At 41.2% G+C, this 23026-nt stretch overlaps 2 protein-coding genes across 2 annotated transcripts in view; one reads left to right on the forward strand and one right to left on the reverse strand.

Moving 5' to 3' along the window:
• Window positions 1-22805, reverse strand: part of CRCP (CGRP receptor component) — a 35464-nt gene extending 12659 nt beyond the window's left edge. Inside the window, exons 1-4 of the mRNA XM_081090330.1 lie at window positions 22706-22805; window positions 12685-12721; window positions 9778-9876; window positions 6162-6256 (exon numbers count right to left, since the gene is read on the reverse strand). Of these exons, the coding sequence (XP_080946456.1) occupies window positions 6162-6256; window positions 9778-9876; window positions 12685-12721; window positions 22706-22713 (239 nt within the window). The 5' untranslated portion in view covers window positions 22714-22805. The remainder of the gene's footprint in view (window positions 1-6161; window positions 6257-9777; window positions 9877-12684; window positions 12722-22705) is intronic.
• Window positions 786-2342, forward strand: LOC308518081 (transcriptional regulator Kaiso-like; the record flags this gene model as incomplete). The annotated part of the gene is given in 2 exon segments (XM_081089661.1): window positions 786-1862; window positions 1866-2342. Coding segments are annotated over 2 exon segments (1554 nt in total).
• Window positions 22806-23026: the final 221 nt, after the last annotated feature.

A 23026-nucleotide genomic window follows, 5' to 3' on the forward strand; every position in this document is an offset into this window, starting at 1 on the left:
GCTCAATCCCCAGAAGGGGACATGCAGGAGGATGTTTTTCTCATCGATGCTTCTATCTCTTCATCCCTCTCCCTTCCTCTCTAAAAAAACCACACAAAAAAACCCCACATATTTTTTAAAAATAAAAATAAAATGATCGTTACATGTGGCTAGAAGCTACTGGGTAGGATAGGGCAGATAAATATTGCCAGTATCACAGAAAGTTCTACTGGACAGTACTGCTCTGTAGTCTCTACTGACAGTCTACAGAACCGCAGATTGAAAGAAAATACTGTCACATGAGAAGACTCAGTCCAGTTGAAACTACCTGCAACCTCTGTAGTCTGAGATCTGTATCTTTGTGACAAAGTAAATCTAGAAGAAAGATGATGCATCGTTTTCTTCCTCCCTGCTCCCTTCCCCAAGTCCTGATCCCCTCCTTGTGTTTCGATTATCCAAATCTTTTTGTGTCAATGTAGTCACACATGCTCCAACTAAGAAATGAGAGTGATGAGCATACGGATTGTTTGGAAACGTTAATAAAAAGTTTTCTTGAAAGAACCGAGTGCACTCGGAGATGGAAGGTGCCTTCGATTCCAGCACTTCGCCCATGCGCTGTGCCCTCTGTCGGCGAAAGTGGGGCAGAGGTTGCAGCGGTGGCGGCAGCCGCGTTGACGTTGCCCAAGACTGGAGAGACGTTTAAAGGAGGAGCCGAATCACCGTGGGAGTCTGGCCTCTTGCTGTTGGAGGACTCCCACCCTTAGTCGTGGCCTGAGGAGGGGAAGCGGCGCTGCGGAAAAGCAGGCATGGAGAGTAGAAAACTGATTTCTGCTATAGACATTCAATACTCGGGCAGTCTGCTGAACTCCTTGAATGAGCAACGAGGCCATGGACTCTTCTGTGATGTTACCGTTACTGTGGAAGACCGAAAATTCCGGGCCCACAGGAATATTCTTTCTGCTTCTAGTACTTACTTCCATCAGCTCTTCTCAGTTACTGGGCAAGTTGTTGAACTAAGCTTTATAAGAGCAGAGATCTTTGCAGAAATTCTCAATTATATCTATAGTTCTAAAATTGTTCGAGTTAGATCAGATTTACTTGATGAGTTAATTACATCAGGGCAGTTGTTAGGAGTTAAGTTTATAGCAGAGCTTGGTGTCCCGTTGTCACAGGTTAAAAGCATCTCACATACAGCTCAGGATGGTAATTCAGAAACCTTATCTTCTGGTTCTAGTGACAGGAACCTTGAAGTACAAAAATCAAAAGACAAAACCCAAGATAATGGGGCAACTATAATGCCTATTATAACAGAGTCTTTTTCCTTATCTGCTGAAGATTATGAGACAAAAAAGATTATTGTTACTGACTCAGACGATGATGATGATGATGATGATGTTATTTTCTGCTCTGAGATTCTGCCTGCAAAGGAGACTTTGCCAAGTACCAATGCAGTGGCACAGGCCCCGCCTAACTCAGGCTCTGTTGCTATTTCAGATGTTGCACCTTGTGCTAGCAATACCTCTCCTGCTTTAACAAATAACACACCTCCTCAGAAACTTCCTACTCCTGTGAACCAGGCAACCCTGAGCCAAACACAAGGAAGTGAAAAAGTGCTGGTATCTTCTGCCCAGACACATCTGACTCCTAACATCGTTTTGTTAAATCAGGCACCACATACTACGCCACCAAATGTCAGTCCTTCACTTCCAAATCATATGCCTCCTTCAATCAACTTACTTGTGCAGAATCAGCAGACACCGAACAGTACTGTTTTGAAAGGAAACAAGGCCAATGACAACGAGGAGGAGGAAATTATAGATGATGATGACGACACTATTAGCTCCAGTCCAGATTCGGCTGTCAGTAATACATCTTTGGTCCCATAGGCTGATACTCCCAAAAATGCCACTTTTGATGGATCACTGGTACAGAAGATGCAGATCCCTACACTTCTGCAAGAGCCACTTTCCAATTCTTTAAAAGTTTCAGATATAATTACTAGAAACACTAATGATCCAGGTTTAGAATCAAAACATCTAATGGAGGGTCAGAAGATCATTACTTTAGATACAGCTACTGAAATTGAAGGCTTGTCAGCTGCTGGCAACAAGGTTTATGCAAATATTGGTGAAAATATTTATGACACAGTGATCCCTGTCAAAGAGGACCCTGATGAAGGGGAGGCCAGACTTGAGAATGAGATACCAAAAACAATTAGCAGTGAGCCGGCCAACAAACGTATGAAAGTAAAATATGATGATCACTATGAGTTAACAGTAGATGGAAGAGTCTATTATATCTGTATTGTATGCAAAAGGTCATATGCTGCTCAATTCTCAATTTTCTTAATATTGCGACTGTAAATGTGTGTTGTGTTTGTATATGGCATAAAAAAAACTAAACAAGAACTTCTGAAGTTCTGGAAATTTTTGAAACAAGGTTCTTCGTGGTTGTGTGTTCTGTTAGTCCAAATGGATAGCAACCTCCTGCCTCCTTCCATGAAAATGGCCATGCAGTGAATTCTCATCTGAAGAATTAGTTTTAGCTCATTAGATTTAAATCTTGCTTTTATTGCCATAGTGTGGAAAAGACTTTGGTGGCTGGGACTAGTATATATAGTACCTTTGCTATGTGGTCTCTGTGGTCAAAAAAATATATTAATCTCTGTAATGCAGACAGGAGGAGATGAAGAGTTCTGTTGCATTATTTTTTGAATTTTTGCTCTTACATGTGAGAGGCAGAGTGGAAGTGATTGGATATTGTCTTTTTGTTTATTATGATTAAAAATAGTCCCATGAAAATTTTCAAATTTTGAATCTGTAAGCCACCAAAATAAATCTTTAATTCTGTATGAATCTTTATACATGATAGGTTCCAGAAATGAGACTCCTACACATTTTGGGTAGGAGGCTACTGGCATATATTTTTCAATGTTCATATTACTTAGAATCTCTAATAAGAAGTTTTCATTTGAAATAGCTGAATCAGTGATCTATTACTTATCAGCAGGACCTTTTACGTTTTTACCCTTTCGAAAATAAGTTCCATTCCATCTGCAAATTGCTGCAATGTTATAGCCATCAGAAACTATAAATGGGGGAGAAAACAAGATGGCGGCATAGGTTAACGCCGGAGATTGCTACCTCGAACAACCAATTCAAGGGTACACCTAAAAGACGGAACAGACATCATCCAGAACCACAGGAAGGCTGGCTGAGTGGAAATTCTACAACTAGGAGGAAAGAGAAAAGCATACCCAGACTCAGAGGAGGCGCAGTGCTGAAGTGAAATACTAAGGTGCGGAGTGCGTGCAGAGCGGGCTGGCGGCAGAGGGCGTGGTTGTTGTTTTCAATCGGGAGGGAGTTTCAGACTCTGAGCTCCAGATCCGGGCGAGTCTCTAGGGACCCAGACTCAAACGGGAGAAGCGGGACTGTATGGCTTCAGTCGGAACTCGAAGGCAGCTTTCTCTCCGAGGTTTGCAGCAGCTGCTGGGACTCTGTGAGGCAGAGCCCTAGGGACGGAACTGAGAGCAGCCATAACTGCTCGCTCCACCCGCCCTGTTTGATCCCGTGCGACCCGCCCCGCCCAAGCCCAGCACAGAGCCATTTGCCAGATAGCCTCAGGCAAAGGTTAGATTAGCACCTCCCCAGAGGACAGAAGTTTTCCCACTGCAGACACAGCTGACTCTCACAGCCCGTTGGCCTGAAGGTCAAATCCCCCCAGTATTACCTACAACAATCAAGGCTTAACTACAACAAGACTGCGCACAAAGACCACTAGGGGGTGCACCAAGAAAGCATAAAAAAAAATGCGGAGACAAACAGGACAAAATTGTCAAGGGAAGATATAGAGTTCAGAACCACACTTTTAAGGTCTCTCAAGAACTGTCTAGAAGCTGCCGATAAACTTAATGAGATCTACAAGAAATCTAATGAGACCCTCGATGTTATGATAAAGAACCAACTAGAAATTAAGCATACACGGACTGAAATAAAGAATACTATACAGACTCCCAACAGCAGACCAGAGGAGCGCAAGAATCAAGTCAAAGATTTGAAATGCGAAGAAGCAAAAAACACCCAACTGGAAAAGCAAAATGAAAAAAGAATACGAAAATAGTGTAAGGAGCCTCTGGGACAGCTTCAAGTACATAGTAAAAAGTAAACATAAAACTTCAGGAATAAATGAAGAGCAAAAGAAATGGTAAAATTCTGGGGAAACATAAAAGACTATTTTTGTACTCTTAAATTCCTTGAAATATAGAAAGTAAATGTTAAAAAACCACTAAATACTATTTCAATGTATGAGCTACCCGGCCAGGGCTAAGATGATAAACTTAATATTCTATATATTTTACTCTTGAAAACAAGACAAACTATACATACACACTCATACACACACATATATGTACACACATTTGAAATATATTTGTCTTCGGAGTTCATTTGGAAAAGAGAGGCAAGAGGAAAAGTGCACTTAGTTTATTGATAGTTTATCAACTGTGCTATGAGCCAAATGGTTCCTCCAAAAGAAAATTTTTTATTATCCTAAATGAAATGACAAACACTTTTGAAATGTATCAGCTCTGGTATTAATTCTAAAAGACTAAGGGTAGTTTTCTTCTCATGTAAAATCTTGATCTAATTCCTTTTTAATGTTTTTTAAATATATTTTTATTTATTTCAGAGAGGAAAGGAGAGGGAGAGAGAGAGAGATAGAAACATCATCGATCGGCTGCCTCCTGCACACCCCCAACTAGGAATCAAGCCCACAACCTGGCCATGTGCCTCAATCGGTAATTGAGCCATTACCTCCTGGTTCATAGGTCAATGCTCAACCACTGAGCCACACCAGTCAGGCTTGATCTAATTATTATTATTTTTTAAATACATTTTTATTGATTTCAGAGAGGAAGGAAGAGAATCATTGATCGCTGCCTCCTGCATGTCCCCTACTGGGGATTGAGTCCACAACCCAGGCATGTGCCCTTGACCGGGATGGAACCTGGGACCCTGGAACCCTTTAGTCCACACAGGCCAATGCTCTATCCACTGAGCCAAACCACCTAGGGCCTAATTATTGTTTTTAAGTCCTACAAACCTATCTTATTCAAGAAAGCCACCAAGAAAAATAACTGGGCACTAGAAGAGCAGACAGAATATTATCAAGCCATTTTGCCCCAAGCCAAAAAACAAATGTCAAATGCCTTAATTGATAAATTTTATAGAAAGCAGTTTAATTTGTGAACCCCATTTTTCAATCAATTTGGTCTGAATACTAACAGGGGTAATGGGCCAGATCATAGAACTAGGACTCCAAAAAACTTTTTTGAGATTAAAAACCCCCACTATTTTCTATTGCTGGCTCTAGAAGGATCCCTATATTGAATTCTCAGTTGTCTCATCTCCAATACCATACTACTACTTTAAAAGAGCATATTGAGGCCCTGACTGAGTAGCTCAGTTGGTTAGGACGTCATCCCGATATGCCAAGGTTGCAGTTTTGATCTCTGGTCAGGGCACATATAAAAATCAACCAATGAAGCCCTATCCAGTTGCTTGAAACCCAGCCCCAGTCAGGGCATGTGCAAGAGGCAACCAATTAATTTATCTCTCTCACATTGATGTTTCTGTCTCCCTCCCTTCCACCCTCTCTAGAAATCAATGGAAAAATATCCTCAGGTGAAGATTAACACACACACACACACAAAAAGAATCAACCAATGAACGCATAAATAAGTGGTACAATAAATCAATGTTTCTCTCTCTCTCTCTCTCTCTCTCTCTCTCTCTCTCTCTCTCTCTCAAATCAATTTTTTAAAAAAAGAATACACTGACCTAACTGGTTTGGCTCAGTGAACAGAGGGTCAGCCTGTGGAATGAAGGGTCCCAGGTTCAACTCCGGTCAAGGGCGTGTAGCTTGGCTATGGGCACGGCACATCCCCAGTAGGGGGTGTGAAGGAGGCAGCTGATGGATGTTTCTAACTCTCTATCCTTCTCCCTTCCTCTCTGTAAAAAAATCAATAAAATCAATAAATATATAAAAATAAAATAAAAAGAACACACTGAGTGTTAATTAGAATTCAAGGCCCAACTAAATATAAATACACAGCTTCTGAGGGGGCTTTTGTAAGTTATTTTCATTGTGAGCCATTCTTCCTCCTCAAGATAATTTTTACTTACTTGGTCAACTTGTGGCTTTTCATTGCTGTGAGAAATTCCCTGACAATCTCAGGACTCTGATGACTGCATGGTGTTTTTGATATGTATTTTAATGTCTACAAAAAAAAAGGAAAAAGCCAATCTGAATGAGAAATAATTTAGTATTCTACAATCCTGTTTCAAAAATCTTCTGTAAAACAAATGCCTTCAGGAGAGTCCATCTTCTTATAATAGGAATTCCTCAAAAAGTAAACCAGTAGCTAAAACAAAAAGAATAATGAAATTTCAGAAGAAAACTTTTCTGATCCTAAAAAGAAGAAAAAATTTAATCTGTCAATTGCATTATATTTCAGACAATTTTTTAAATACAGGAAACTCAAAGAATAAAATAAATAGCCAATAATCCATATGGATATAAATGACTGAATAAATAAACTGATGAGAAATATCAACCATTTCTTATATAAGAATTCTAACCATTAAACATAAAAGAAATGAGGTAAACAAATCACTATTAGGCAGCTCCACCATAGTAATAATTACTGCAGCAAAGACCCACCAATGAATGCTAAAATTAATAGGCAAAAGATTAAGGAGAGCCCTGGCCCATGTAGCTCAGTGGTTAGTGTGTCAGTCTGTACACCAAAGGGTCTCAGGTTCGATGCCTGGTCAAGGGTACATACCTGGGTTGCAGGTTCAATCCCTAGCCCCTGTTGGGCTTGCAAGAGGCAACCAATCAATGTGTGTCTCTCACATCAATGTTTCTCTCTCTCCCCCCCTCCCTGCTTCCCTTCCACTCTCTCTAAAAACCAATGGAAAAAATATCATCAGGTGACGATTAACAACAACAACAAAAAGTACAAACATCAGGTTAGTCACACACTCCTCCATAACAACGAATACTAATAGATCAAGTACTTTGTATAGAGACCTACAAAATAATAGTTGAACCCAAGAGCTCCATATTCAAATGAATTGTCATTCACATTAAGAACTCCCTCCTGGGAGCACACCCATCCATGCCTTTCTTCCCTCTCTGGCAAAACTCTAAGAGCCCCCATGAGATTTGCAACCAGTGTAGCAATGGGAAAGGGCAGATGTCCTCAGCTAACTCCCTGACCCTGTCTCCAAGGCCTCTTTTTCTATGAATTTTCAGTGAGCCGAAGTAGCCCCACATAGGCTTTCTCCTATTGCTTCTTCTATCCTGAGCCCTTCCTGTGTTTCACTATTCCCAGTTTTAATAAACATACTCTCAAAATAAAATATTTTTAAAAAACACACTAGAAATATATTCTCAGGTATAAAACATCTCAAAACATTGAGTCCCACAGAAAGTTTTCTTAAGGCACCACGTATTAAAAGCAAGAACTTAAGGAGTGGCAATGAGCTTAAACTGCTTAAATGTGTAGTTAAAAGTACATAGTAGTTGCCCTTGCCAGTTTGGCTCAGTGGATAGAGCGTCAGCCTGTGGACCAAAGGGTCCCAGGTTCCATTCTGGTCAAGGGCATATAGCTCGGTTGCAGGCTCCTCCCAGGCCCGGGCCCTGGTCAGGGTGTGTGTAGGAGGCAACCTATCCATGTGTTTCTCTCACACTGATGTTTCTGTCTTTCCCTTTCTCTTCCTCTCTCTCTCAAAATCAATGGAAAAACATCCACAGGTGAGGATTAAAAAAAAAGTACTTAGTAGTTTTTTTTAGTTTCTAAAAAAAATTGCCAACATATATTTTTTTCTTCTTTGAAAAGTATGAACTAGCCCTAGCTGGTTTGGCTCACTGGATAGAGTGTCAGCCTGTGGACTCAAGGGTCTCAGGTTCGATTCCGGTCCAGGGCACATGCCCCAGTTTCGGGCTCAATCCCTGGGGGGGGGGGGGGGGGGGGGTGTGAGCAGGAGGCAGCCAATCAATGATTCTCTCTCATCTTTTTTTTTTAAATATATTTTATTGATTTTTTACAGAGAGGAAGGGAGAGAGATAGAGAGTCAGAAACATCGATCAGCTGCCTCCTGCACACCCCCTACTGGGAATGTGCCCGCAACCAAGGTGCATGCCCTTGACCGGAATCGAACCTGGGACCCTTCAGTCCGCAGGCCGACACTCTATCCACTGAGCCAAACCGGTTTCGGCTCTCTCATCATTGATGTTTCTAACTCCCTCTCCCTCTCCCTTCCTCTCTGAAATCAACAAAAAATATTCAAAGAAAAGAAAGGTATGAACTATATAATGTAAAAGAACATGAATGAATGATAGGATTTTAAATACATGATTAAATGAACAAAAGTGAATAAGGAGGAATAGTGACAAAAGTGCTAACCTCCTTATTTTCCTTAAAAGGGATTATGATAAGCTTAATTCAAATTTCTTATCTTTGAAAAGAAAAATTAAAGAAATTAAATCCTTTATAGACAAAATCAGAACTGGAAGGAAATAGCAAGCAATTAAAATGACAGATTCAAACATCACAGCCCTAGCCGGTTTTGCTCAGTGGATACATCGTTGGCCTGCGGACCAAAGGGTCCCAGGGCATGTACCTCAGTTGCATGTTCCTCCCAACCCTGGGCAGTGGTCGGCGCTTGCACAGGAGGCAACCAATCAATGTGTTTCTTCTCTCACATCGATGTTTCTCTCTGTCTTTCCCTCTCTCTTCCACTCTCTAAAAATCAATAGAAAAATATCCTCAGGTGAGAATTAAAAAAAAAAAAAAATCAAACATCACCTATAACAAATACAATGGCTTAAACTTTCTTTTTTAAAGACAAAGCATAAGGTTGGGAGAGAATGTAGCAAAATGTCCACTAGATCAAGATTATGAATTACTTTTTCTGTCTTCTTTATACTTTTTGGTACATTCTAAATTTTCTAGAATAGTAAGTATTACTTTGTGTATAATAAAGAATTTGACATTGCCCAAATCTGGCCTTTGACCTCAGCTTCTGGGAGGTAATCTCCAGACTCTTTGGAATGTTATAGCTTATAGAAGTATCTTTGTCTCATGCCTTAAATCATATTGGATAGTCTCAACAATGTGACTTAGGATAGGAGCTTTGGGTCATACAGTATCACTCAGCCTGAAGGCTGAGATGAGCTACATGGGCAATTAATTATTCAATCATGCCTATGTAATAGAGCCCCAATAAAATCTTCAGACACTGAAGCTCAGCTGAGCTTCCCTGGTTTATTGGTACAATATTCTGTGCATACTGTCACACAACCACATTAAGAGAACAACATTCTGTATTAGATATTTCTCTTGGAATCTGCCTTACTTGCTTCTTCCCTTGACCAATTTTACTCTGCACCCTTTCCCTGTAATAAACAGTAACCTAGAATATGACAGCATTCAGTGAGTTGTGAATACTTCTAGACAATTACTAAATCTGAGGGTGGTCTTGGGATCCCTGAATTGAAATTGGTATTAAAAGTGAGTGCGGTCTTATAGACTATTCCTCTAATTTTATAGTTGGCTAACCCTGGCAACTGGCCAAACTCTTTGCACTTTTATAAACAGAATAACAACAGGATTATAGTACAACTATTCAAATCAGATAATAGGCAAACTTGATTTGGTGGCTAGTCATTAGAAGAATAAACAAACCCTCCTCAAAGACAGTTCAGGTAGACCCTCCAGAAGCCTAGGCTTACTTCATAGGTGATAGTATTCAAGTTCTGTTGTCCAGTACTGTGTTTATTCTTTCCACTCTCTTTACGCTGTTCTTTCAGATCAGTTAGTAACTGGAACACCTAGGAAGAGATATACAAAAGATTTTTAAATTAGAGTTTGAGAAATATATCTATTCCAAGGTCACTGATTTTGACGATAAAACAGTACACCCCAACTCTTACATTAGAGCAAATATGAATCCAAGAAATATGTGACCTTTTAAAAATATTTTTATCTAAGTCAAATAATTCAAATTCATTAGTTTACTTAAAATATTTCAAATGTTTCCTACCAATATATACCATACTTCTGATCTCAAAAATATTTTGAGTATTTAAAAGTAAATTTTACGCCCAGCCAGTTTGGCTCAGTGGAGAGAGCGTCGGCCTGCGGACTGAAGGGTCCCAGGTTCGGTTCTAGTCAAGGGCATGTACCTTGTTGCAGGCACATCCCCAATGTGGGGTGTGCGGGAGGCAGCTGATATATGATTCTCTCTCATCGATGTTTCTAACTCTATTCCTCTCCCTTCCTCTCTGTAAAAAATCAATATATTTAAAAAAAAATAAAAGTAAATTTTACTAAAATAAATAATTTTTTAAAAATATATTTTATTGATTTTTCACAGAGAGGAAGGGAGAGGGATAGAGAGGTAGAAACATCGATGAGAGAGAAACATCTATCAGCTGCCTCCTGCACACACCCCACAGGGGATGTGCCTGCAGCCAAAGTATATTCCCTTGACCAGAATAGAACCTGGGACCCTTCAGTCCGCAGGCCTACGCTCTATCCACTGAGCCAAACCAGTCAGGGCTAAAATAAATAATTTTTTTAAAAAAACAGATTCTAGCCCAGCCAGAGTGGCTCAGTGGTTGAGCGTCAACCTATTAAAAAGGAGGTCACAGTTCAATTCCCAGTCAGGGCACATGCCCTGGTTGCGGGCTTGATCCCCAGTGTGGGACACGCAGGAGGTAGCCAATCAATGATTCTCTCTCATCATTGATGTTTCTCTCTCGCACTCCTTCTCCCTTCCTCTCTAAAATCAACTTTTTTAAAAAGTTAAAAATAAATGGATCCTACCTCTCTAATATGAAAATCTAGTATACTTTACTTTGGGCAAGTGCCAAAATATAGTTTACAAAAAACGGGGGGGAGAGGGGGCCCTGGCTGGTGTTGCTCCCTGGTTAGAGTGTGAGCCTGCACACTGAGTTGTCTTAAGTTCGATTTCTGGTCAAGGGCACGTGCTTGGGTTACACACATTTGTCGCTGTTTTTCTCTCTCCTCTCTCCTCCCTCTCTCCCTCCCTCCCTCCCTCCATCTTCTTCTCTCCCTGCCTTTTTCTCTCTCCCTCTCTCCCTCCCCCTAACTCTCTCCCTCTCTCCCTCAGTTTCTCTCTCTCTCTTCCTCCCTCCTTTCCTCCCATTCCACTCTTTGTAAAAATCAATGGGGAAAATATCCTCAGGTGAGGATTAACAAAAAAAGGGGGGGGGCAGGGAGGGAAAAATGCTATAGGACTTGATAAGTAACTTTCCCCATAAGGGGAAAAACATGTGTATTAGTGTTAAGAAGGGTGTGGGGCGTATAACTCTCTCCTGTTTTAGAGATTATACAGAAAATTCAGGGAAGTATTACAGGTTCACAGATTCATAGACCATTACTAGATACAATGCAACTCCTTGCCTGCCTGTCATTTTCAGAAATAGTGCCATGAGACCCAATTAAGGCAATCAATATTTCTCCAATGGATAAAACACCCAAACACTTACCAGTCCAAACTGGAAAAGGAAATTCCTAAAAGCCAATGGCTTAACCAACAACCATTTCTTCCTGTTATGAGCAGCAACCATTTAAGATGAATCTTTGGGACGAGAGGAATATGGCCGACTGTCTTAATTCAACTACCTTCTATATACTAGTATATCACCAAGTGGAGACCCACGTCTCCTACAAGTCTTTATGAGTTTAGAACAGGGGTGGGCAAACTTTTTGACTCGAGGGCCACAATGGGTTCTTAAACTGGACCGGAGGGCCGGAACAAAAGCATGGATGGAGTGTTTGTGTGAACTAATATAAATTCAAAGTAAACATCATTACATAAAAGGGTACGGTCTTTTTTGTTTTGTTTTGTTTTAGTTTTATTCATTTCAAACGGGCCGGATCCGGCCAGCGGGCTGTAGTTTGCCCACGGCTGGTTTAGACTCTGACATATGAAAAATAGACAATGAATATATGTATGAAGGGCTCTTTCTACACCGGGAATTAACCTATCAGATGATTTTACTAGTGCCAAACAAGATCCAGGCAAATGGAAGGTAGGCAAAATAATGTTATATCCTCCCCCCTCTCACCAACCTCTTTCCTTCTTTCCTCTCTTTCCCCAACAACCCAACCCTTCAGCCCCAAAATCCCCAATCTGTTAGTTCTTACTAAAGCATTAATGATAATGGTGAATCAACTAAGCTCTCACTTTCAAAATGAAGATTTTAATATTTATGAGAATACTGTGAGGATCAAAATAATGACATAGAAGTATTTTATAAGTAAAGAGTGGTAATTAAGAAAAAAGCATACATATTTTAATAGAAGCTTTTGCTGATAGAAAGAGTTCCAAAATAGATGCTTCCACTCTTCATGAAGCCTTCCATATAAAGATCTAAAATTTTCAGATTTGGGGAAGATTACCTACTGTACACTAAAGTCTTCTCAGTTTTCCTGAATTAATGTAATTTACCAAGCTTGGGATATTACAAGGTCCACCAGATAGTGCCATCTGTCATATTTTAAAGTGGAAAGTCCAAATTAATTCAGTCATTTCTAACTACAGTTAATTCAATAATCTTCAAAAGCAAAGAACAAAATATCAAAGAGGAAAATACTTCAAAGCTATTTACCTCATAGTTACTGAGCAGCGCAGAATTGGCATCCTTCCTGCAAAAGAAAAGTTAATTATCATAGTCTGGGTTCAAATCATTTTGTGTGAATTAAATATCTATATAATAATTCCTCTGTCAAAATTCAGTAGTCCAGCTCTGGCAGGTATGACTCAGTGATTAGAGCATTGGCCCAAGGACCAAAGGGTCGCAGGTTCAATTCCCGGTCAAGGGTATATATCTCAGTTGCAGGTTGGATCCCCAGCCTCAGTTGGGTGCAGGAGGCAACCAGTAGATGTATCTCTCTCACACTGATGTTTCTCTCTCCTCTCTCTTTCTCTCTCTCTCTCTATCTCCCTCTCTCCCTCCCTTCCCATTCCCTCCTCCCTTTCACTCTAAAAAAAAAAAAAAAATCAATGGAAAAAATATCCTAGGGTAAGGATTTAAAAAATTAATTATTTTTTTAAAAATTCAGTAGTCCAGTTCAGGAATTTAGGGACTACAGTTTTTTGGAGAAATGCCCTTGGTTTAGTTGATAATGGACAATTTTAGAGCATACCTTCCTTTTTACAGCCACTGTATACCACACATCCATCACACAGGTAGGGGATTAAAATACTCTTATCCCTAGTCTATGTAGGCAAAAGTTAAGAGAAATCAAACATCAGGGGGGAGTTAGTTACAGGAAGAACACTGGAGGTAGGATCAATAAACAGTGTGAGGGTGCTAAAATCATCTGGAGAAACGGTGCTTCTCATCCCACAGCCACGGCCTCTTCCCAGTACCATCTGCCTTCCATCAGCTATTGACATCTTGGGCAGCCCAAGTCCTCCTGCTGAATCGCCAGAAATGGGATCCTTAACACTAGCATCACCACTGGGAATTCCAGCAATGTCAGAGATCTTGAAAGATATCGACAAAACTACAACAAAGATGTTCATCTTCTACAGTTCATGTGTCAAGCAGAGGTCAAAAGCCTGGCACCCTTGTGTAACAGCCAAGGCAAAAAGTCATCTTTCATTTATGAATGAGCACAGCAATGTGACTTGCATTAAATTGATCCATTCTATGATACAATAGAAACTATTTATTGTTTTTGATAATCTAAAGAAAGTCTAGTATAATAATTATAAACACAGTTTTAAAATCAGACAAATTTGGGTTCATATTATGGCCCAGCTACTTATAAGGTATATGAGTTTTAGTGAGTTAATCAACCCCTCTAAGCTTCCTCATCTAAAACAAATAGACCAAAAAAAAAAAAAAAATGGGCATAAACTGGTACCTAAAAGTGCAGCTCCACTGTACATTTACTATGTACATTACAAACTTAGGCACGTTATTGAACCTCTCTGTGCTTAAATTTCCTCATCTATAAAATAGCAATTATAGTACCAACCCCATAAGATTGTTTAACAGGACTAAATAGAAATATGTAAAGTACCTGGAACAGAGGTACCTCATGCTGCCATCTATTATCACCACTACCTGTGCTACCACCACCACCACCACCACTTCATCCTACCCCATAAAGCTACGATAAGAAGCAGAGACAACAAATTTTAGAAGTATAGCATACTTCTGGTACTTATTAAGATCTCCCTAAGTGGAGGTTATTATTTTAAAAATACAAATGTTATTTCACTTAATTCTCATTAAAAACCCTGTGATATATAGGAGCTATTATTTCTCCTTTATAGATTCAACTGAGGCTCAAAGATTTTAAAACTTGTTGCCGAAACCGGTTTGGCTCAGTGGATAGAGCGTCGGCCTGCGGACTGAAAGGTCCCAGGTTCGATTCCGGTCAAGGGCATGTACCTGGGTTGCGGGCACATCCCCAGTAGGAGATGTGCAGGAGGCAGCTGATCGATGTTTCTCTCTCATCGATGTTTCTAACTCTCTATCTCTCTCCCTTCCTCTCTGTAAAAAATCAATAAAACATAAAAAAAAAAAAAAAAAAAAAAACTTGCTCAAGGTCACACAGTAGTAAGCTTAACTGAAGTGGACAATAATTATGGAATTGTGAAAAAGTAAGACTGGACTGTACAAATGAAAACCAGTAATGCAGAATCCTAAAACTTCAGGAAGGAGTTTGGGCTTGACATAATGTGCAACAAAAACTACTGTAAGTTCTTAAGCCAGGAGTGAGGCTATATAATGAAAATGATGATACAAAATTTCAAAAACACGGGTCAAACAAATGGGTGATTTCCCCAGTCAATAAGTAAAACTAGTCGGCAGTTAACACAAGGATCTGACTTAGGCCTTGGTCATCGGCACAGTGATGTCAGCACTGTAATCAAATGAGCATGTGAAGCTTACCAAATGCTACTAGTCATTCAACAAATAGCTGAGACTTCACAAAGTGCTGCTTGGCCTAAATGACCACTACTGCATTGAGGTCACAAAGAATATCAGATTTAAAAGGAATGGAACACAGGAAGGACAATGCATAATCAGGATATGCGATATGGTTCTTTTAAAATTGAAAATGACAAATCAAATCATATGTCATCATTGCCTACTTAGTCAGGAAGTCAGCCCTATCTTTGCTTGAAATTGAGTTACTAATCCCTGTGTGCCCTAAAATACACAGCAACTAAGACATCCCTGCCTGGAACAAACTGGACTGGGGAAAAATACAACTGTTATTTTCCCTCAAGGGTAATGGATCCATCCTAGGTGCCACTGTTACAACTTCATTTCCAAATCATGGCCCCTCCTGTTATGCAAAATAGTCTATGCCCTGGGAAATCTGTTCCTGGCTCTTTCAAGTTATTGCCTCATTACCCAAATCAATATTGTAATGCAAGAATCCAAAAACATCATCAGCCTATTCTAGAACCAATATACAAAGGACAGAAACCCTCTCTCATGTTTTTTTAATGAACCTCTGGTTTTGGTACCAGTAGCACAATGGATGCTTACACAGGTACTGTATCCTGCAGACTCTAGCTGGCAGAAGCTGATTTACTCAATTCTTTTACTAGTAAGATAATGTTTTTAAACTCAACTAATAGAGTAAATGCTAACATATGTTAAGCATTCCTTTATTCAATAAATTGTCAATGAGTGTATAATATCTACCTTTTATGAAGTCTAAATGAACTAAGTACCAAGAAAAATTTTTAAGGTATTGTTTTTTTTCCTGAAGAAGTTATTGTAACCACCACTAAGTGGCAAGTTGTAGGGAAGAGGATATAGTGAGATTTAACAAATATCAACTTAACCAAGCTGTCCTATTTAACAGCACCAATAACGATGATGTGATACACTGAGAAAGACACATCTCTATAGCAATCCTGTCAAAAAATGTTTAAGTTGAATCTAGCCATGAAGATATATTTAAACAAATCCAAACTGAGGAATAGACTTCAAAACAATAGGCTGGTGTGGCTCAGTGGTTGAGCATCAACCTATAAACCAGGGGGTCACATTCAATTTCCGGTTAGGGCACATTCCTGGGGTGCAGGCTTCATCCCCAGTGTGGGGCGTGCAGGAGGCAGCCAATCAATGATTAATGATTCTCTCTCATCATTGATGTTTCTGTTTCTCTCTCCCTCTCTCCCTTCCTCTCTAAAATCAGTAAAAATATATATATTTCTAAAAGTTTTAAACATCAGTGCCATTTGTCACAATACCAATATCACACAAAAAAGGCTAGGAAACTGTTTTTAAAGAAGATTAAAGAAACATGACAACAAAACACAATGTGTGATTCTTGACTGGATATTAAATTGGTTTTTAAAAAACAGCTAGCCCTAGCTGGTTTGGCTTAGTGGATAGAGCATCAGCCTGCAGACTGAAGGGTCCCAGGTTCGATTTAAAAAAAAAATACAGCTAAAACAAACATTATTGGGACAACTAGAGAAATGTGAATAGAGACTATATATTTTTTAAATATATTTTTATTGACTTCAGAGAGGAAGGGAGAGGGAAAAAGAGATAGAAACATCAATTATGAGAATCACTGATCGGTTGCCTCCTGCACACCCCACACTGGGGATCGAACCCACAATCCAGGCATGTGCCCTGACCGGGAATCGAGTCATGACCTCCTGCTTCAGAGGTCAACACTAAACCACTGAGCCACCGCAGCCAGGCATATAGGTTGTATTTTAATAATAGTAATTATATCAGTGCTCAATTCCCTGCATATGATAATGGTATTATATTTACATAAGAGAATGAGGAGGGAGAGAGGGAAGGAAAGAGAAAACATCCTATATAATAAAAGCCTAATATGCAAAATGACTGAACGGTGGAATGACCGGCAGAACAACCAGTCGCTATGACGCACACTGACCACCAGAAGACAGACACTCAATGTAGGAACTGCCCCCTGGTGATCAGCACGCTCCCACAGGGGAAGCACCACTCAGCCAGAGCCGGACTCACGGCTGGCAAGCACAGCGGTGGTAGCAGGAGCCTCTCCCGCCTCCACAGCAGTGCTAAAGAGAAGCGAGCTGAGCAGTAAGGAGCAACGAGCAGGCGGGCAGTAAGGAGCAAGTGGTCCCGGACTGCAAGAGAGCGCAGGCCAGGCTAAGGGACAGACACACACATACACACACACACACACACACACATACCCAACCCAGTGCACGAATTTCGTGCACTGGGCCTCTAGTGCTCACATAATAGAGATAAAGTAAATGTATCAAAATGTTAACAAATGCTGACTATGTAAAGAATATAAAAGTGATTGTGTTGCTCTTTTTGCAACTGTTCTATGGGTTTGAAATTTTTCAAGTTAACATGTTGAGAAAAGTGGAAATGTAAAATTAAAGAATTTCATAAGGTTAAAAAAAGACATTAATATAACTTATAACTGAGGACATAAAATGCATTTTGCCCCAATATTTTTTAGGGTAACTAGAATCCATCAATTCGCAAACCTGTCAAACATATTTATAAGCTGTTGATCCCTACTGAGCAGGAATTGTCTACTCCATAGTTAACATTTCAGTATTATGTAATATGTTCACAAGCATAGAGACTTCTAGAAACTGCCCATCTACAGAAAACTTCATACTCTCTTATCAGACTTAGAATATTACTGAATTTATTTACAGGTGTTTAAAGCAAATATTCCAAATGAATTTTAAAGATGGTCTAAATCTATACTTACAGGCAGGCAGTCACATAATTTCCTTAAGTAATGAATTAACTGACTGAAGTTGACTTGCTGTTTGAAATTTAACCTGTACAATTTGCTTAACTTGCTGAGTCAATTTAATGAATGTAAACAACTACTTTGTAAAACCAAATTCTGAAAACAGAACAAAATGATCTATTAGCAGACTTTCCTTAGAAACACACACAAAAAGCCCATGCAAACAATGCTACTGATTGCCACATCGTTAACTCTTACGGAAGCAATGACGAATGGAATTGCTCAAATTCTCTTATGTTCAACCTATGTCATCAATGTAAGTCCATGTTCTGGAAAACTAAAGTCTGGTCCAAGAAAACTGGGTGGCAGTCCATGAACAATTTCACCTGTAGCATTGCCTTGGGAGCTAACAAACAAATATCCTCTTTCCAGTCCTGTTACTGAAGTGTTATAGGACCTACATTATTAGCTAACTTCTTTAAACCTCAGTATTTCCAGCTATAAAATGAAGGAAATTCTGACACTATCTCAAAAAGGTGGTACAGAAATAAATACCATCCATTTTCATAACTATGTATAATAAATTCAATAATAAAAGAGTGAACACAAAGCTTTCCAGGTATATAAATAACCCCAAGGCCTTAAACAAACAAAGAGCAAATAACTTATATATAATATATAAATACTTATTTTGCTATGAAATTCCTGTATCCTTTTACCTGAAGAAAATAAGTTTCCAAATGATGCTCAAGATTTTATTCTTAAATTCTATCATTCAAACTGGGGGTGGAAGGAGACTTGACTTGGGGTGGTGAACACAGAATACACAAATGATGTATTATGGAATTGTACACCTGAAACCTATATAATTTTATTAACCAATATCACCCCAATAAATTCAATAAAAATAAAAAAGTAGTTAGCAATTTTATGGATATTTAATCGTTACTGATGTCTTATTTAATTCCTTTGTGATCAGAGAACATAGTGTATATTATTTCAATTCTTTGAAATGTACTGGGAATTATTTGATGTTCCAGAAAATTGTAGATCTTTGTGACTATTCCCTGTGCACTAAAAAGAATGTGTATTGTGTAGTAACTGGATATAGTGTCCCACAGACCTCCACCAGGTCAAATGATTTACACTGTAACACAAATCTGCATTTTTGTCCATTAATTCTATCAAGTACGAGAGGGACATTAAATTCTCTAACAATGAAAAACATCTGTCATTCAACCAAATAAAAGCATAAATATTCCTCACCTTTAAAAAAATTTCTAGTGTCTGTTATGTATTATTCACTCAGTAGGTATTTACTCAGTGACTGAAAAAAAAAATATTAGTAATAACTCAGAGTTTTCCATTCGTGTCTTCTTGCTCCAGGTCCTAGAAGTATAGTATGTTTGCCCTCTCAGAGACTCAGGGTTCTACTGAAGATCCCAAAGACCCCACTGCCAGAAGTCATACCTCATGCTGGAGGCCAGACAGGAACTAGAAGCTAGGCCCTCAGACCTTTCCATTTCAAGGGCCCTTCTATTCCCAAATCACATGTCTACCTCAGAAAAACTCAGCTTTTCCCATAAACTGCTAGCTTCAAAATTCTTGATTAGCCTCATAAGTCAAAGACTCCTTGGGAAGAGAGGATGCTATAAGAGAAAAAACCCTTGAGTCAAACAATTTCACTTAGAAAAATCAGAAAATCGATATGCCTAGTAATTAGGAAGCTAGCTAATTAATTTATATTTATTAAATTAATGAAGTATTATCATATTACTTCAGTCAACTAGAATTTGCTGAATGCCTACTCTGTGCCGGATGCCATGCTAAGCATTAAGTGAATAGACATTGGCCCCTGCCTTCATAGACTTGCACTCTCATGAGGGAGACACAGCATTAAACACGTCAACAAACATAAAACTACTAGAGGCCCAGTACACGATATTCATGCACAGGTAGGGTCCCTAGCAGCTGCCGGCTGACAGCCAGGACCTTCCTTCGTTCCTCACCACCCCCTGGTGGTCAGCACGTATTATAGCAAGTGATCAAACTCCCAGTTGGTCAAACTCCAGAGGGGACACTTTGCATATTAGGCTTTTATATATATATATAGACTAGAGGCCCAGTGCACGAATTCATGCACTGGCGGAGTCCAGCCAGCCAGCCTCGATGGGGGCCATTGGGGGAGGGCTGGCTGGGGCGGTGGGGCGGAGGGCCAATCGGGGGCGGGGCCAGCTGGGGGGAGGGGCCATGGGCAGTTTGCTGGCCGGCCCTGACCCCAATAGGCGTGGGGGTGCCCACTGGGGGGCAGGGCCAGCCAGGGCGAGGGGCCACAGGCATTCCGGTTGTTCTGCTGTTTGGTCTATTTGCATATTGCCCTTTTGTTATATAGGATTTATTATATAGGATTATTATAACTGGTAACTGAGGGAAAAGTAAACCAAGTGGTATGAGAGACAAAAAAGAGGATTATTTTGGATTGAATGAAAGGAAACACAACATCAAAAAGGGGCATTCAACGTCAGCTATCAAAGGGATAAGAAGAAAGCTGGACAAGGGGGAAAGTACACCAGGCCAAGGAAACAGCAATGTAAAGGTCCTGAGGTAGGAAAGGGCTTGGAAGGTTACAGAAACTACGTGACTGCCAATGGAAGGTGTGTGTGTTTGGGGGGTGAGGACAGTGGCAACAGAATGGTTAGTGAGTATGTGAGGTTATACAGGATCACTCTGGCTGCTATGTGGAGAACAGAATAAAATTGGGACAGGCAAGAGTGAAAGCTAAAGGCTATTGCTTAGTCCAGACCAGAGATGGTGAACTAGAAAATTTAACAGTGGAGATGGTGAAAAGTAACTGCATTTCAAATATATTCTGAAGGTGGAAATAACAGGACTGGCTGATGGACTGGCTTTAGGGGTGAGGGAAGAAGGCTAGTGGATGGATAAGGAAAGAAAAAGGAATCATCAGCATATAGATGGGTAATGAGAGTGTGGAGAAAAGGAGTCCCAGTACTGTGTCCAAAAGACATTAACATTTAGAAGCAAAGAAAGGAAGGGGAGCTAGGAAAGGAGACTGAGAAGTAGTCTCAGTGACAAGATGGAGTGCTCGGGGAATCTTCCAGACCCCTTTCTGTAGATTAGTGAGGATGAAAGCCCAACAGAATGAGGGAATGAGGGGATAAACAACATTTCTAAGAAGTTTTGTTGTGACAGGAAGCAGAAATGAAGCAGTAGGTGGACACGAATTCGGGGACAAATTAATGCAGGTTTGTATGCCGACAGGAAATGTTAGTCAGGGGGAAACTGCCAGAGCCAGTTTGGCTCTGTGAACAGAACGTGGCCTGCGGACCAAAGGGTCTCAGGTTCGATTCTGGTCAAGGGCACCTACCTTGGTTGCAGGCTCCTCCCGACCCTAGGCCCCAACCAGGGCATGTGCAGGAGGCAACCAATCGATGTGTTTCTCTCATATTGATGTTTCTCTGTCTTCCCCTCACTTTTCCACTCCCTCAAAAAAAAAAAAAAAATCAATGAAAAAATACTCTCCGGTGAGAATTAATAACAACAACAAAAAAAGAGGGGAAACGGATCACAATGGCTCAGGCTAGAGTAATATGAATATTTTTCAAGTGGCAGATTAAATTCCATCAGAGGATTGCAAAATCAATTCAGTGGGTCAACATTCAGCGAGTTTAAATAAATATGAGAAGAGACTGAGGAAAGAGTAAAGATAGGGAAAAAATAAAATGACGTAATTTTAACCAAACTGCTAAATTATTAACATTATGAAGGCTGAGGCATGAAAAAACGATTCTTTTTTTCTTGTCTTAACTAGACTGAGAACTTAAACTTTGGAACTTTCCAGTCTTGCATCAATACTTTGACAGACACCCGTTTTTGAACATCAGTGCTGGGACATATATCGAACCGGCAGATAACCCTCCGACTACCCCCAGGTCTCAGGACCATCCGCGGGCCACGTGGCATCCGGGTAACAGTGCAGGACCCATCCCAGCGCTAAGAATGCAGGACTGACTTCTCAAGGATCTGACTTTTACTATAAGAATTCAACGTTTCTTCCTTCTTGGGAAAACTTCTAGGTTTTCCAGTTAGCAACCTCTAAAAACCTTCAGTAAATCGTGGTCCTTTATTTCTAGCCAAAGCCTCCTCTCTTTGAGTAGGATGGACCCGACAGTATCAGAGGGTAAAGTATAGTTGCATGAAGCTTTCACTTCAGGCACATGCACATGTTGTACGTGTATTTTTTTAAGTGTGAAAAACAGTCCATATAACCATTAAATACGAGGCAAAAGAACGTAGAGTGTGAGCATTCGATGATCAGCGCCAAAGACAAACCCACTGTCGGTGATGCCTATGACTTAATAGCAGCCACGTAAAAACTTCCATTTGCCTGCGGGACAACGAGCAAACACGGGGAAGGCCATGTGGGGTTCAACAGTTGGAACGACTGCTGCTCCCCCTGCACACACTCGGCCTCCGCGTCTCCTTCCCAGAAACCCGCCCCTTCCGGCGAAGAGCTCCCCGCTCCTCCCCACCCGGGAGAGCACCTCCAGAGCCAGGGCTCCCAGGAGCCCGCGGCCCCGGCAGAGCGTATCCTTCTCTCCCCCGGGAACCTGCAGGGCGGACTCCAGGCCCGGACCCCGGGCCGGGATGACCACTGGACTCGGGAACGCCAGCAGAGAATGCGGGGGAAGCAGGCACGCTCAAAGGCACGCGGCCGGGCGCCGGACGCCGGGCGCGGGATGGGAGTGCGGGCGGCGGTTCAGAGGAGCAGAGCCAGTCTCCTTCTGCCCCGCCTCCCGGCTCTGGGCCCTCCCCGCCCGGCCGTACGCGAGGTCGCCCAGCCCACGCCTGTCGGCTCCCAGCACCCAGCCGTCCCCCGCCGTGGGCCTCGGCGGACCCCGGGTCACTTACACTTCCATGCCGACCCGCCCCGCCGCCTCCGGCCGTCAGCAAGCCAAGCGCCTCGCTCCCGCCGACCGCGCCACACACCGCGCCGCCGCCTTCAAGCGCCGCGGTGCACGCCGGGACCGCGCGCTGCACACCGGGAGTCTGGCGCCCCCACCCCCACTCCCACCCCCCTCCCAGGGATCGCGGCCGTGCTCGTCCCCTTCGCCGTCTGTGCCCTGTGCCTGCTCTTCGCCCCGCCGGACTTGAGCGTGACCAGCCTCTGCAGACAGGACTTAGCTTATGTTCCCGTGGTCTAGGTTATACCAAAATATTCATAAACTACGG

This window comes from Myotis nattereri (assembly GCF_964212035.1).
Source record: "Myotis nattereri genome assembly, chromosome: 4".
Taxonomy (NCBI): Eukaryota; Metazoa; Chordata; class Mammalia; order Chiroptera; family Vespertilionidae; genus Myotis; species Myotis nattereri.